Below are 17,338 nucleotides of genomic sequence, written 5' to 3' on the forward strand. Positions count from 1 at the left end.
GTAGGAGGAGGTTGACGGGCTGCAACTCGTCGGCCAAGCATGTCCCACACATGCTCTACTGGATTCAAGTCCGGTGAGAATGCTGGCCAGTCCATACGGGTGATATCCTCCGATTGAAGGCATTCGCTTACGATGTTTGCACGGTGAGGACGGGCGTTGTCATCTATAAACACAAATTGTACGCCCATAGCGCCCTGAAACAAACGTACCTGTTGTTCCAGAATGACGTCCCGATAGATTTGGCTTGTCATGGTTCCAATTTTAACATGCAGGTCAGTCCTGGAACCCAGAATAATTCCACCCCAAACGAGCACTCCTGCACCGCCGTAACGGTGTCGTTCAATGATGTTTTCTTGGTCGTAACGGGTGCCTGGAGCTCTCCATATGAAAGTCCGGCGAGAATCAGACTGCAAGCTAAACCTGGACTCGTCGGAAAATCTCACACAAGCCCACTGTTGCGGTGTCCACAATGCATGCTCTCTACTCCAGGCTAACCGCAGGCGACAGTGAGTTGCAGTAAGTGGAACGCATCTGACAGGTCTACGAGCATATAGACCAATCTGCCCTAAGCGTCTGTACACGGTCTGCCTTGAAATTGTCGTATCAGTGGCTGAAGAGAGCTCACGAGACAGGTCTGAGGCTGTGCTCCGCCTGTTTTTTTTGGCAGTAACTGCCAAATACCGGTCCTCATTCGGCGTTGTAACTCTGGGGCGACCTGTGCTGTAACGTCTACTCACATTATCATCATCTTGGAATCGTTGCCAAAGCCTGGAGATGACACTCTGGGCAATTCCAAGTTCGTCTGATACTTCCAGTTGGATGCGCCCACATTCCAGACGGCCGATAATTTACAGGTGATATATTTATTTTAGAGTTCGATTTCCGCGTGACTCCGAATTATCCTTAATTTATGGACATGAGTGTATATATATATAGAGAGAGAGAGAGGGGGGGAGAAAGAATAATACCTTTATTGTAAAAATAAAGATTCGTTACTCGTACTTTTATTGATAATATGTTTCAGTACATTATAGCGCATGAACTGTATTAAAAGGTATATTTCTGCTTTAAAACATCAGGCATATCTAGTTCTTTGATATATTTAGATTTGATTTTAATTCATAAAAATTAATTTAGTTTGATTTCGATTAATGTGTATTATACAATACTTAAAAGAGTATATAACACTTCGATTATATAATACTTAGTAGATATGTTATAAGTAAAACAGCATATAAATATCCTGAATCTATAAATATTCTTATAATCTCTATGCACTTTTTTTATGTATATTTGATCTGTATTTAATATCTCTACGTGTTACTTTCGGAAATATTGTAAACTGTAAGTCCTTGCTTCAAGTTTTCCTTTTCATGTCTCGAAAGTATGGGCTACGTTATACATTAGATTTTTACATAGAATTGCTCTAAACTGCTTCCTTCGGCTGAAAATGGAATTTTTTCTGACATGACATACAGATTGTTTTTAATATTTTGATTCTACACCTCTAGTTAAATCAAAATGCCAATAATTTTGTAAAAATAACACTAGTGTTTTTTTTTTCTTCAATTTACACTCAAAATTTTAGCTTCTTAAGGATAATTCAGTTTGCTTTCTGTTTCATAATAAATTTATGCACATATATCCAAATATTTTAATTTAATTTTCTCGGTTTCTTTTTGTAAAATCTGGAGAGTTCAGGTATTTGATTTGGTTTGTTTTCAAAATTTTTAATTCTAACTCATTTTTATCAATTCTTAGAAAAACGTTTTAAATTATAATCTTTACGAGTTTCGTAACTTTTACAAAAACTGATTTGTTAAATTTCGAAATGCCGAAACATTAATACCTGCATCATTTAAATTATTTTTATACCTGAAAGCATGAATCTGCAACCAATTAAAAATCCACATAAGGATTTTTTTTGACATGCTTTATGTCGTTGGTACCACATACTTGCGTCGCGCTTTCTAAAAATGATATTTTTAACCGCTGTACATAACTGCAAAGAAGACTTTTCTTTCTTTCCTGCAAGGTAAATAGCCCTTAAATTAAAGGAAACTACTCAGAAATCTACTATATATTGTGTAATGTTACATGATGTTTGAAAATTACATGCGGAGGTGTAGGCATACCATTACATGAAAGACACAGCATTTGAAAACCAGTGCAACTTGACAGAAAAAGGGTCGTCCTCTAAAGATTTTTCACAGAGGTATACAAAACGCATGGTTAAATTTCAAGTGTGAGTTATGCATATTTTAGAAATCTTGAGTCAATTATTCGTTATGGAAGCGAGATAAAAGAAAGCTATTTAGTTAAGTTAGCTTTTATGACTTGGCCATGTAGCAGAAATGTGCTCTTTAGACTATTATGTGACCAGAATACAGTGTAAGAAATGAATATGCGCTTGAAACGCCAAAGAGAACCTTTAAATTTTGTAACTACTATTACTAGAAATTTCATTGTAAGCTTACTTAAAGCTGGTTGGTGTCTATTTCGTACGCAAGACAAACGAAAATTATTGGAACAACTGGGGACCTAATCCATAATACGACAGAAATCCGAATCATAGAGGAATTATGACGCGGAAACAAACACTCAAAATGTGCTCTTCCCAGCATCTGCTGCCACGTATTAGCAGGCTCACTCACTATAGTTGCCGACATTAAATAACAGGAAAGTTTGAAGGAAAATCTAGTTGCTTCGGATTCGATACGGTTTGGCATTCGTGAAGGCAGTTTCGAAATCCCCCTCCCCAAACCTTTCATAAAACCTGCTGTTTACTCTAGCCATTTTTCGTGAAAGATTCTAGTGAAATTATACCAAACGTTTCAAAATGGGCAATGTCGAGTTCATTGGCCAGTTTTTATTTTTGTATGGGTGCAAATGATGATAGACTATAGGCTTCATCGTGTTGCCATTATTGAGAGTAAAGTAGCTCATTACTTTGGAGCGGCATTAGTGTCAACCTTTCGTACGTAAAAAGGAAACTATGATAACAGACCAATATGCCTATAAAAACGCTGCGAATGTTTTTGCTATCTGTACCAAATGCTACTTTCTTCACAACTCGCGGTCGTGCTCAGTTAATACCTATTTACAATCCTTGAAGAATCCCATGTGTTTCCCTAGCCCACTTACCTTTTCAACTGAGAGACCCCTCCCCGGTGGAATAACATTCATGATTCACCTAATTCACCTGGCCAGCGCAACTTGGAATAAAGATAAATATGGACCTTATAATCAATATATCACATGGTCGAAAATTGCTTGGGACATTCGACGGCTTATAATCTCAGTGCCACTCCGTGTTGCCGTATCTATCTAATGGTACACCGAACAGGCGCAAATCAAGTTTTATGTATTTCTGGCCATTTATTTGACATAAAACCTCAAAATTAAAGTAATTTACACAATCAGTGCTTGCCTATGTGATTCTAATATTCCTTCAAGGTAAGGACTTTCTCTGTAATGTAAGGTAAGATCTGAAATGCGTAAGAGATTCATTTTAAAGTAATGGTAAGTAGTCTATCTAAATTAATGAAAAATACTGTAAAATCAATTATCCGTTCATTTCTAAGGAGTAGAGAGATGAAACTATAGCGCAATATGTCTCAAATGATGGAAAAGGTAGAAGTTAACCAACATATTTTAACATTCGGCAAAAACGGGTTTTAGATAAATGATGTTTTCAACAAATATGGGAATAATATTTTCAACAAAAATTTTATCACGTCTGTTTAGTGCAAACTAGAATTTAGATTCTATCCTGTTATACAGAGTGATTCTAAATTGCTTTTACAAATTAAGAGGGGTGATAATACTCATCCAGATGAGCAGTAATTACCATAGAACATAGGGTCGCATTCCACTCTGAGAGGCAGAAAAGAGGAATATTAGAATTCCAACCTGAACTTACAACAGTGTTGGGAGAGCGAATAAACGACACCAGAAGTTGCGCAATCAAGTTTAATGAAACTCACAGAGAGTGCACAAAACGGATAAAACCGAAAACTTGGCATTCGAGGATTAATTCGAGCCCAGACATTCAGGGGAAACATTCAAATGCACATCTTTGGTTCGCAAGGTTTCGACCTCGCAAACGATTGCAACAAGTTAATTATCTAATCAAGGGATGAATATTGCGAACCAAAGATGTGCATTGTGAGTGTTTGCCATCAAATTCTGAGCTCGAATTAACACTCAAACGCCAAATTTTCGGTTTTATCCGTTTTGTGTACTCTCTGCGAGTTTTTCACCAAACTGATTACGCAACGTTTGGTCTCGTTCATTCTCTGCCCCAACACTGTTGTAAATTCAGATTGAAATTCTAATATTCCTCTTTTCTGCCTCTCAAAGTGGAATGCGACCCTATGTTCCATGGTAATTATTGATCATCTGGTTTAGTACTATCACCCCTCATAATTTGTAAAAACAATTTAGAATCACCCTGTATGCCTTGAAACTCAGATTAGATCAAAGATTGATATTAAACGAGAAGGATAGAATACTGAACTTAACCGTAAAAATCATGTAAAAAGAATTATAATTTCGCCTTCATTTGACATTTTATTAAGTTGAAAATAAAAATTTTCTGTTCTCCACTTATAATTAAAAAAATAAAAAATGAAAAAGAATTTTCAGCAGAATGAAATACACTATAGGCAATATCTCTTCACAAGTATTTAAAATTTGTCTGGCATAACAATGAAATAAACAGTAAACAGAAATACGCAACTAATTACAAAGCTTTTCTAGAAAGAATCCCTAACTTGGAAACGATATTATATTCATTTTAAATGAAGATTAATACAAGGTAAGGAAGATTCGTCGATTATTTTATTTATAAAAATATATCATTAATATTTTATCATGAAACAAAGTATGTGCAGTATACAATGAGGTCCAAAATTCTTTAATCCCTCTAAAATATTAATTGTGAAAAATATATGGCAAAAGAAATGAAGATTACGGAGATTGCTACAATAATCAGGAAAAATTTTATTTTCATTCGTTCTTCCAATTAAAAAAAGAGATTTTTTTATTATAGTAAAATACGCGCTATTTTTTTTTTTCCCAGAAAAATATATGCGCCAACTCCACATTCTCAGAGAGAAAATACACTTTCGTCATCAGTTTATTATAACTGGGAATAGCATCTTTGTAAGCATAAGGAATGTATCTCATAGGTTAGCCAATTCAATAAAAAGGTGAACTAAATATAATGGCACACTATAAAAAAATATTGGCAATACTTACTTTGATAATAAGAACACTATAATAAAAGATAAAAATAACACATTTAATCTAATGGCACCCAAAGAACGTTGGAGCATGTATGCAGAATATTGTTTGATGCATGTTGTCCTATAAGAAGATTTAAAATAGAGCTAGTGTCATAAAAATATCTACATAAAGGTCAAAAAAAGAAATTTCGTCTTTAAAATTTTCTGTTAACGAGGCACCACTTAGCTACAAACATAAACGTTGGAGCGAAATTTAACTAGACGGTGGCAACCCTAACGATACATAAGTACTTCATAAAAAGAAGTATTTTGGTATAACTTTTAATTCTAAATTAAAATGGAATGATCATATTAACAAGATTAGAAATAAAGTAAATAAGGTTATCAATACTCTATTTCCCATTGTTGGAAAACATTCAAGTATGGATCTTAAGAAAAAACGTCTTGTTTTACACGTCCATTACCAGACCAGGTTTAGTTTTATGCTTCACCTGCATGGACGTCTGCTACAAAAAATAATCCCCTGAAATTACAGAAAATACAAAATCGTTTCGATCGCATTATCACTAATGCTATGTCAGAAATGTCACACTTTATAAAGATCTCGGTGTTAACACCATTGAAACTTATCTTAACAAGACAAACTCAAAATTCTTCGATAAAGCACTTAGATGTCAATACTTAAATTCACTTAATCTCTTCAACTATAAAATACACTCATATCCATAAATTAAGGATAATGCAAAATCAGGCAAAGGAAGAGTTAGAAGCAAAACAAATTTCACTTATTTGTAAAGCTTATTTATTAAACAAAAGGTAAGGAGCAAAAAAAGATGCTATATGTTTGATATTATTAAAAAAATTAGCAATTTTTTCTCCCTGGAGCAAATTACAAAAAAAAAAAACCTATTTACAAAAAAACAATATTACATGATTGGAATGATTGTTAATACATTGTATGTCTCCCAGACCATGCAATACAGTCCGTACAACGCCTAGGCATGCTGAGTATCAAATTATCGATCTGATCTTGGGGGATATTACACCACTCAAAAAGCAATGCTCTCCGAAGTTCCGGTAGACATGTAGGAGGAGGTTGACGGACTGCAACTCGTCGGCCAAGCATATCCCACACGTGCTCTACTGGATTCAAGTCTGGTGAGAATGCTGGCCAGTCCATACGGGTGATATCCTCCGATTGAAGACATTCGCTTACGATGTTTGCACGGTGAGGACGGGCGTTGTCATCCATAAACACAAATTGTGCGCCCATGGTGCCCCGAAACAAAAGTACATGTTGTTCCAGAATGACGTCCCGATAGATTTGGATTGTCATGGTTCCAATTTGAACATGCAGGTCAGTTCTGGAACCCAGAATAATTCCACCCCAAACGAACACTCTTGCACCACGGTAACGGTGTCGTTCAATGATGTTTTCTTGGTGGTAACGGGTACCTGGAGATTTCCATATAAAAGTCCGGCGAGAATCAAACTGCAAGCTAAACCTCGACTCGTCGGAAAACATCACACAAGCCCACTGTTGCGGTGTCCACAATGCATGCTCTCTATTCCAGGCTAACCGCAGGCGACAGTGAGTTCCAGTAAGTGGAACGCATCTGACAGGTCTACGAGCATACAGACCAATCTGCCCTAAGCGTCTGTACACGGCCTGCCTTGAAATTGTCGTACCAGTGGCTGAAGAGAGCTGACGAGACAGGTCTGAGGCTGTGCTCCGTCTGTTTCTTTTGGCAGTAACTGCCAAATACCGGTCCTCATTCGGCGTTGTAACTCTGGGGCGACCTGTGCTGTAACGTCTACTCACATTACCATCATCTTGGAATCGTTGCCAAAGCTTGGAGATGATACTCTAGGCAATTCCAAGTTCGTCTGATACTTCCAGTTGGGTAAGCCCACATTCCAGACGGCCGATAATTCTACCACGTAAAAAATCATCCAAATGCGCCCTTTGTGTCATAACTATTCGGTTATTGCAGTGAAATGCTTATAAAGCGCCTGCGAACAATTTTTCTTCTTTGCCTGTGTTCCTTTATATTATCATTACACAACTGTTCCTGACGCATTATATATACAGGCTACCACATTTCATGCCTTGACGCACATTTGACGACTGGAACCCCTTTAACAGAAAAGAAACGAATTTTTCATTTACATCTAAATATTATGTGATAACAATAAAGCACTCTCCCATTAAGATAAAGTTGTATACATTTGGGCAGTTAGGAAATGAGGGGCCCATCTCACTTGAAATCATGGCTGCTGCTAATATAAAAATGAAAGAAATGTTTACTATTTTTAAAAAAATTAATTAATGATTTCGTTTTCCTTGGAATGCAAGGTCCATCGCGACTGCGACATGCACAATCCCATAAAACCGCCTCTAGCTGTGTGAAACTATCTGAACATTGTTTCGTGGAATGGTCCAATCTGACGACTACCTCGTTCTGCAGCCAGTATATTCCTTGATTTCTTGTATCGTAGGGATATGTCAGGATCGAATGGTATACATCGCAGGTGGCAAACATTGCAAAACTCAAAACTCGAATAAAGTAAGAAACTGGTATTGTTTCATAAACAATTTTGGATCGTACTTGAATTGAAATCGAATATAGGTTTGCTACGTTGCTATGTTTCGAATAACAAAAGACACAGTTTAAAGTTTCTTGATTAGTATATAATGAAAATCTTTATCCATCAGCGCAGTAATACCTGCAAACTTTGTGCTTCAGATTTTTTTCCCTAAATGAATTATTAAATGGATCAAGAACTTTTGCACTGTCCTACGTATGGTAGTTCAGTTAGCTTCAGCGATCGTCAACGTTCTATAGATGGTAGATCAATTATCAAGAGAAGCTTCATCAAGAGAGGGAGTTAGCTCCATCAAGAGAAGGAGCAACATGAAATCTGGCTTCTCGTTTAAGTAACATATTGATATAATAATCAGATCCTCTGAGCAGTAATTTAATATGAAATTTGAAAGGAAAATAACGTGACATGATGCATTTTTACAGAAACGTGATTTTTGTCATCCATATTATGACTATCTTAATATTAAAAGATTTTACTAAATCTAAGCTTGCCTAAGTAAACAGGTCATAGTACTTAATCGTTCGAGAAGAATGCAATAATAAGTAGTTAGCAAAGAATTAGTTAATGTGGACTATTTTCTTCTCAGATATTGAGAATGTAAAAAGTTATATATAAGATAGTGCAAGATATTAGAAGACTAGAAATATACGATTTCTACGATCTTCAGATTTTACTTCAGAAGGAAGTAATTCCAGTTCCAGTATATATGAGCTTTCTCATTTCATTACCTAAGTTAAAAAAAGTAAGATTATTCTTATAAAATTGTTTTGCTTTCCTCTAAAACTGATCTTTCCCTCTTTTCAATATAAATATTTAAATAAGGTCACGTATGTTTCCATTCATCATGAAAAACTTAATTGGTAGAAATTTTCAAATCGTGTCAAGTCAAACCTTCACTTCTGTTCCAATTATCTGCCTTCGAAATAACCCCACGTTACTTCACATAAAATTAAGATTTTCAAATTCGTAAGAAACAATTTATGAGATCATGCCTAGATAAACTTTCCAAGACACATTTAAATGCGTAGAAAACAGATATTCTCAGCACAATACATTTTCAGTCTACAGATGGAGCAACATGAATAAAATTATAGCCAAACAGAAAAACAATGTGTCGGAAAATACATGAAAGTAAATAAAAGCATAGGAAAGAAAGTTATAGTTTCTAAGTCAACTCTGTAGTAATATGCGCAAAACAATTATTCATGGAATGTTGAAACTGTTTAGTACTTATCTATTCATAGCAAGTATAACTCCATCCATGTAGATACAGACGAAGCATCATATAGTTGCAAGACTTTCAATGTAAATGCAAACGCGTTCATTTGAGAGCTTTGGACTGTCATCTTGCCCGTCGTTGAAAAGTTCAGATTTTAAAAGTGAGGTACTAAAATCTTGTATTCCCTTTTCTTGTACAAACGCATAATCACAGCAATAGTCCAGTCTTATATTACCCTCATTTCTTTCTTCTTGACTGAAAACTATTATTATCTCGAAATGAAAACTGTTAGTATAATATGAACGCAATTACAGGAAGTAATTTTTGCTTTATTCCAGTATTCACAGTGCTCAGTTACCACTGCTGTGGAAGAACGTGCCAACTGCCCCACTCAAGTAATCCGCTCTCTTTCTCCATTTATTGCACCTTAGTCTTGTCAGTTTCTGGTGAGTGGCTTTTCTGTCTCCAATCCATTCTTTTCTATTCACCTCTTCAAGCCTTTTCTTACTTTGCCTCTTCTTTGCAGCTTCTCTTTTAGATTAGTGTTTCCTCGACTCCTGGAAGACCTCCTATTCTCCCTCCTTGGTAAAGAGTCCAGCACCTGATTACTCGAAACTCCTGACGTCAATCCCGCTACCTGTATCTGGCAATAAGAATTCATCCCTAGGCTCCTGACAGGAAATCCTTTCTGTATCGACTAACGGACCTTGGACAATCGAAACTTTTATTTACTATTTATGCTTATATATACATACATACATATATATACTTATATATATATACATACATACAAAGAACCAAAAGCTATTTAAGCCTAACGGAAACATATCAAGCCTGTTTTCAGGGTAAAATTGTAAAAAGCTAAAAAAAAAAATTGTATCTGTTAAACAGAGTTTTACAAAGTTGCTAGGAACTAAGTGCCTGCTGCCGAGGGTGGAAGTCAGTGTAGGCAACTCGATCCCATTTTCAGCAACATAACCTAAACCTCGTTATTGAATTGAAATGAGATTATATAAGGCTCTTTGTTTTCGTCCTCTTTTGAATCTTCAATGCGAACGTGCCAAAGCAACACTCTCCCTTTGACATTAATGAGGTATATCTTTGGACAAAGCGCTTTCGCGCAGCTGAAATATTCTACTTTTAAAAAATACTATGCCCCACCATTATTAAAATTAGAAATTTGCGATTATAAATGTCAGTACGTTAAAGGTATGTTTGACATAAATAGTTTAATGCGTAGATTTTGTGTTATTCAACGGAAAAATATCTTTTGCTAATTTTTTAATTTTGTAACGGATAATCTCTGAAAAGATACTTCCGTGATTCTTTTGTGTGATTATTATGTGACGTGTTTTGTATATATGATTTTTTTCCCGTCAAGAGTTATTTCGTGGCAAAGCATTTTCCACCATTGCTGTAATGCCAAACATTCGCACTAAACTGTACCGTTAGTTGACGCCCGAAATGCAGCTTTCGACTAAGAAACAGGTCCCATATCATAATAGCCGTAACATGAAGGAAAGAGTTGCTTACGCCCATGCTGATGAAGGAAAGAAAAAGATCCAAGTACAAAAAACAAGACAGGTGGAAGGAGAACCGGAGTTCTCCATTACATATCACATTTTTTGAGACATTGTATATGCACTATTTCTAGATGTAGTTGTTATTGTATATTATACAAGTGCATCAGCCGGGCATTAGGCCTCAAAGTTCCGTAGTGTTGTCGTACTGCATCGATAACCAATCCTGTTATCAAATTCCAATCGGATGAATGGAAATGATTTGTGCCGCCAACCTTTTAAAAATTTATCAAAAAAAAAAAAAAAAAAGAAAAAGAAAAAGAAAAAAGAAAAGAAAAGAAAAAGAAAAAAAATCGCCAAAAATGATAGCACTCGTTTTTTGATCTACGTATGTTATAATGATTCAGATGGGCTGCATGCTGTATCTACTTTAGCACCAACTTCCTCTGTAGATCGCAAATTGCAATATTAACGTATGTTATTTTCTTTTGGGGTTTTAACGCTAGTTTTCAGATCATCAGCAGTGACAAAATAAATACAAATCCTGCCCATTTCTCATATGTGCCAAAGAGAAAATGAGAGAAAGAATAACTGCGGGTATATGTGACAGGAAGTGAAAGAGATCTTCCATTAAAAATGAAATTCTAACGACTGAAGAGCAGTTTGCAGCTCATTCACTTTTAAAATTCGTTTTTTCATTTTGATCAAAATAGTCTTCCAAAGTATAAAAAAACTAAATTCCAGCGACCTGAAATGCCAAAAAGACGAAACATATCACCGAAACGTTTTCTCTCTAGTGTCTATTTATTGAGAATTTCTCTTTAATGCACCTAGATTCCGAAAGTTTTTGGTAAAACAGCCAGAAAACGGGCGGGTGCCATCAGCTCTGTGAAGCACTGGTTCCGAAAAGGGTATTTTTTACCAAGAAATTGTACGCAAGTACAGAAACGGGACCAACTCATCTTTTCGTACTCATTTTCTGAAACTCGAATCTCAGCCGGTAGAAGTAGCCTCTAAGCGGTCTTCTCGAAATTACTTTCTTCGCAGAAATTTCTCTCCTATATTATTTCTCCAATGAAAAAGCCTCAAGTAAGAGGTAACATGCAACGGTCCCTTAATAGAGCTCAATTAGGCAAGAAGAGTTTTTGGCGCCCAATCGTTGCTTTCCGATCTTGACAGCACCTGTGTTTAATGCTTCGTAGATTATAGTCACCATTATTCTATAAGTGTACACTGGACAATCTTTTCAATCTCGAGCACTTCTTTCACAATTTCCTGGATTGATGACTCAATAATCAACGAGCTTATGAGTGTCAATAACATTTTCAGGGCTCATGATTCTAGTTTGTTTTGTTGACTGACGGAGAAAGTTCTTCCTGCGTTTCAAATTTTACTAGTGTGGTTTTACAAAAGCAATACACAGTGCTTTGAAATCGACGTGGCTTTTCTTTACAGTTGTTTGTTGTATTGCGTGTTGTTGATTTTCTTGTATTTGACTGCGGCGGCGAGACAAAAATTGGATGCTCAGTTTTGTCAGCGATGTTTGTTATTGCGACTAAGGAATTATTTACACGTATTGTAAAATAATATATATGAGTGTTATTGTATTGGGAAAGAACAGCTGAATTTCTATGCAATTCTTTGTTCTCACAAGCTGTTTCTCTGAGTTGAGGAAGAGATATTTGATATATATTTTCCCCACGCGCCTTATTAGTTTCACAAATAAAATAAACTTCCCTCGATTGCGTCTTTCAAGGCAGAGTCAAGGGAACATACCGTTTATGAGGCCACATATCAAATATTCTTTTCAAGTTAATTTTCCATCCAGTCAAGGCATATCAATGAAAGGCAAATCCCCTCACATATCATAAGTGAGTGAATGAAAACTAAAGTGGGAGGAGCCTCTCCAAGACTGATGCCTATATTCGTTGAAAGTAATTAGATGAGACTGGGAACGTAAATGTAGTTCCTCCTCATAACTTCATATCGCAGGTACAGAGGCGAAACGATTTGTTCATTTTTCAGTCATGAAACCGTATCATATTCCACTTTGACATTTTTTACTCAACACTCTCGTGAAATGTTTAGAAGTGAGTGTAAAATGTGTTGAGATTTTGTGTTTCTCACATTATTCCATTTCGACACTTGTATGTCTTGTGAAGCAGAGGAAATAATATGCTTCGAGTCAAATTGTTTCTGGTTAGCACAATTATTCTATGGCGATATAATGAGCACAACTACTCTACGTGTAACCTAAACAGTATTGCTAATTTTTTTCGATGACTGTACAGGAATGCTCCGTATTCTGTATGGTAACTAATAATAAAACTGTTGTGAAGTTTTGAAGGTTTTTCTCTTTATACCACGATGAACACAATCTATATTTAGAAAATGTAGCAATTTTACACAGACGCATACCTATAGTAATTGCATAAGCAAAATAAATTAGATTTTTAAACAGTAAAAGCCTTTCTTACTGGTCATTAACCTAGAAGAAAAACTGTTTTTTTTTTTTTGCTACTATTTTTGTGACAAGTTTTCTTTTATTCATTTAAACCATACTGAATTGAAGCTTATCTACAGGATACATATAACAGCAAAAAATAAAAGAGAAGTATTAAAACCCTTGTTAATCAACAGAGTCATATCTAAACAACATTTTTCTAGATTAAATAGTTTACTGCAGATCTGAGGTTGGTACTATGCTTTCCAACGGAATACTGGCTACATTTCCCAAAACCTTAAATGGCATGGCATATCTGCACCTTTTTTTATACTGTGTATTGTAAAAGTTAGTTTTCTTTGAAAAATCCTTTAAGAAAGCCTTTCTAACAAAATAGCCTTTGAGTTAAATGATAACATAAATGCAAAATTTCTTAAAAACTAATTTTGAATTCAAACTGATATGCTGTTTTTCTTACTCATTTTGCCACTATTATGCGATTTGCTTATTGAATTTTTTTTCCACATTAAGTCATTTCGAAACAATACCCGATGCCACTAAATTAAAATCCTCACTGTTATCAAGGTACCGTGCTTAATCACATACGGGGGGGTATAAAGCAACTTCTTCGATATATGAACCCCTAGCGACGTATCCGCTCAACCACTAGAAATGAAATTCCAGATATTGTTATCTGAAGGTATGCGCTTGGGATTCCGATGCTTTTAAACAAGACAGCTCTGAACCTTATGTTTAAAGAGAAAACATTTCGAAGTTTTCGAACGTCGAAACCCACTTTTTTTTTCAGCACATTAAAAAACAATAAACGCCGTTGAAACGATACACGTATGACGAAAATTGTCGGCGTAAAACATATGCAAAGAAAAGCACTGTGAAGTAGTAAAGACAATACAGAAAGGGGGGAATGACGCACTTTGAATAATTCACAGGAATACACAGTTGAAGCATCAATTACAAAACATAATGTGCAAAGCATTGCTCGTGGGAAACCTTTAATAAGCAATGCGAGAAGATTTTTTTTCCTTCAGTCAAGTACTCGAGCGTACTAACAAAATAACACATACGGGGAAACAACGAGGTAGATTGATAAAGCTGTATTATCTGAAAGGGGAAAATGCTGCCCAAGGCACTGCGATTTTACCAGCGAAATCATAAGGCCCATGTTCCGTAAAACCTGCATATGATTTGGTAAAAAAAATTTGAAGAAACTGGATACACATGTGATAGACCGCTGAATAAGGCGCATTTTCTCCTTAACTGAGAACGTTAATTCCAAAACTACGTTCACTGGGCTGATGAAAATCCTCCCCTTTACACGAAACCTCCCCTTCCCTCAGTGCCTTTACACGAAGCTATGTGTTGTGCACAGGATCGCAAGCACATTCGTTCTCGGTCCGTACTTCATCGAACAATCCACTTCCACAGGGTGCAAACGTGCTCCTTCACGAGTGCTCGGCATAAACAATGTTGTAGAACTACGCGATTCCAGAATTCCAGCGGCGAAATGCTGTTAATGACACTGCATGAATGCAAAATGGTGCTCCTCCAAACTTCGCCACATGTATTCGGCAAGTGCTGCAACAATACTTTGGACATATTCATCTTCTGTAACTTTGCAAGTTTTGTAGGCACCGCTATCCCCCGAACCCCCTCTGATGGATTTCTGGTTCTGCTGTTATCTGAAATCAAAGGCGCGTGCACCAATTTAATCGGCATTGAATGTCAGTACTGAAAACTGGCATAAAAGTGAAGTTCATATATTTTATTCTTGCGACACTGTTGTCAACAATATCCCGTGTGCAATACGTTATGTCTGCAAAGGTGGGCATGTTGAAAACTTGTAATACCAATAAAGGTTTCTTCCCTCTCTTCCTCGTGTTATCATTAGTCCTTTACAATGCGCTTCTTTGCAAACGTTTTACGCCAGCAATTTTCGTCATGTGTATCATACCAACGCCATTTATGGTTTTTCAATGCGCTGATCAATTTACGAAGGAAAAAAAGTGGGAGTTGCCAAACGAAAATTTCGAAATGATTTCACTGTAACCGTAACCGTGAGAGCTCTGTTTCTTTAAATCATCACAATCATGAGCGCATATCTTCAAATACCTATACTTGAAATTTAATTTTGATTGGTTGTACGGATAGGCCGATAAGGGCTAATATACCAGGGAAATCTTTTTTTAAGACCACCTTCACGTACTCCTTCCTCCAGCATTTACATGATTTCAAAACTTTTGATTTATTCTTATCAACTCTTACTGCCTGAATTCAGCAAGTGGACTCTTGCGCAAGAATGACCAGCGGTTAAAATTTCTCCGCTTCTGTAACTGCTATTCTTTGCATACGCATTTAAATGTTGCTCACTTCAGTCTTCAAAATCTTATTCTTTTTCATTCACCCTCCTTCCCATGGTGATAGAGAGAAAATGAAGTAGAAGTATGGTTCTCAATAATTTCCAGCATGTTATGCCCGAGGCATACATCATCTTACAAAAATTTCTTCTTCCTCTTCATGCTTGGGTGGCTTTTTAACAGTCCTGCACGAAATACAGTTTTCTTTTTAAGCAGCGGTAAGCCTTTCTGTATTCTCACAATTTATCTGCAGCATACAAACACATTATTACTACTGCTTTTCCGATTTCACAAACTCATTAATTTAATCCCTCCCCCAAACCTTTCAGCTTTACGGATTTAAACGCCACATCTGCCTTCTCTGCTTTCGCGTCTTTTACACTACGACGGCAATGGCACCAGCTGCATGGCTAATATCTATATTTCTTACATATAATCGATAACGTACTACAACATTCCGAGTTTCCATATCACTAAATGTAGCAAAATTGCAATTTGGTACCTTTCCATCTGAATATATTTGAATAATTCATGAAAGGTAATTTATGACAATACCAATTTTAATCTTTGATAAAATAGTTCTCTTTTAGTTATGTTGTCAGTTTAAATTTTAGAACAGGTTTAGTTACTGTAACTGAATATGCAATAATGGCTTAAATTTACATCAAGATGAGAGATTGAATAAGCCTTATATTAATTCGCGAAGTCCATTAATTCAGACATACGGCAGCCAAATGTACACATAAAAGTTTATAGTTCATAGAAATGAGGAATGAATGAAAAACTCAAGTATTGGAGCTATACACGGATATCCAAAAATTGGATTAGGGATTTTCAAGGAAATATATTTTATGACATTTGGATGCAATATATAACTGAGAACTATATATATAGTCGTTCAGAGACATCTCGACACTTAAGGAAGTCCCTTAGTAGAGTGGTCTGCACCCTGGTGTCGTATATGGAAACCACTGTATTGGAATAACCTAAGAGTGTAGTGCATCATTGTGAATCGAAAGTATTGTAAAGTCAGAGATTGATCAAGAAAATAAATATTAATAATCTGTCCGGTAAGTTCTTCATAGTTTGCAATGCATAAAGTATAAGATTGGCTTTGATAACGACGATAAATGGGGACGATGGCTTCGATTTTTGGCGATTTCCAAATGACTGGCTAGTGAGATCACGCATTCAGGAACATGGATGTCTACACAAAAAGTTTTCATAGCCAGTCAGAGGGGGGGGGGTGCCATCTTTCATAGAAATGTGTAACTCGGGGAGATCTCGACAGTCGAGTCAGGCAATTTTGCCAATGGCTTTCGAAAATGTGGAATATACCCATACAATCCCGATATTTTGGAAGACAATGTGTTTGAATATGAACTCATGTCTACTACAAATGGCACCATTCTAGTTATGGTAGAGGAAGACGATAACCTCCAGAGGTCATCATCACCATCTACAGCATCAGCTTCTACATCATTTTTGGAATTATCCCCTGTACCAGTAGTACAGAACCACTCTGTAGGGAATAGGAGGAAAAAAAAACAAGAATCAGCCATTATAACATCCGCAGAATACAGGAGTCAACTGTGCAGTAAAACACAAACACAGGAACCTAGACGTCAGGGAGGAACTCAACCCAGTACCTCGAGGGATCTCGAAGACAGTGAAAATTACTGTGGCGAGTGCGGTGGGTACTATTTTGATGATACTGCCGGACAGAAGTGGTTGAAATGTGTTGGAGAGTGTAGTATGAGGTTCCATGAGGCGTGTGTACAAAATGGGAATCATCCCCAATTTACATGCTACAAATGTACATAGTTAAAAGGGGGGATATATATTGTTGCATTGTTAATATGTGTTTAGTCCGTCAATCTTTCTTTGCCATAGTGCATTGTCCTTATTTCTTAAAAAAAAGCCAC

At 36.3% G+C, this 17,338-nt stretch overlaps 1 protein-coding gene across 2 annotated transcripts in view; it reads left to right on the forward strand.

Annotated features, from left to right (window-relative positions):
- The window catches only part of LOC118185019 (poly(rC)-binding protein 3-like), a 263,776-nt gene that overhangs the window by 240,490 nt on the left and 5,948 nt on the right, over positions 1-17,338 (forward strand). The window contains exons 13-14 of one of the 2 annotated variants that reach the window (XM_035354795.2): positions 9,414-9,521; positions 9,602-12,937. The exons of the other annotated variant lie outside the window; for it this stretch is intronic. Coding sequence (XP_035210686.1) covers positions 9,414-9,474 — 61 coding nt within the window. The 3' untranslated portion in view covers positions 9,475-9,521; positions 9,602-12,937. Of the gene's footprint in view, positions 1-9,413; positions 9,522-9,601; positions 12,938-17,338 lie in introns of those variants that run through there. 2 annotated transcript variants of the gene reach the window in all.

The sequence above is a fragment of the Stegodyphus dumicola genome, chromosome X1 (assembly GCF_044657685.1).
Source record: "Stegodyphus dumicola isolate Sdum_Otavi_A_Nest chromosome X1, ASM4465768v1".
NCBI lineage: Eukaryota > Metazoa > Arthropoda > Arachnida > Araneae > Eresidae > Stegodyphus > Stegodyphus dumicola.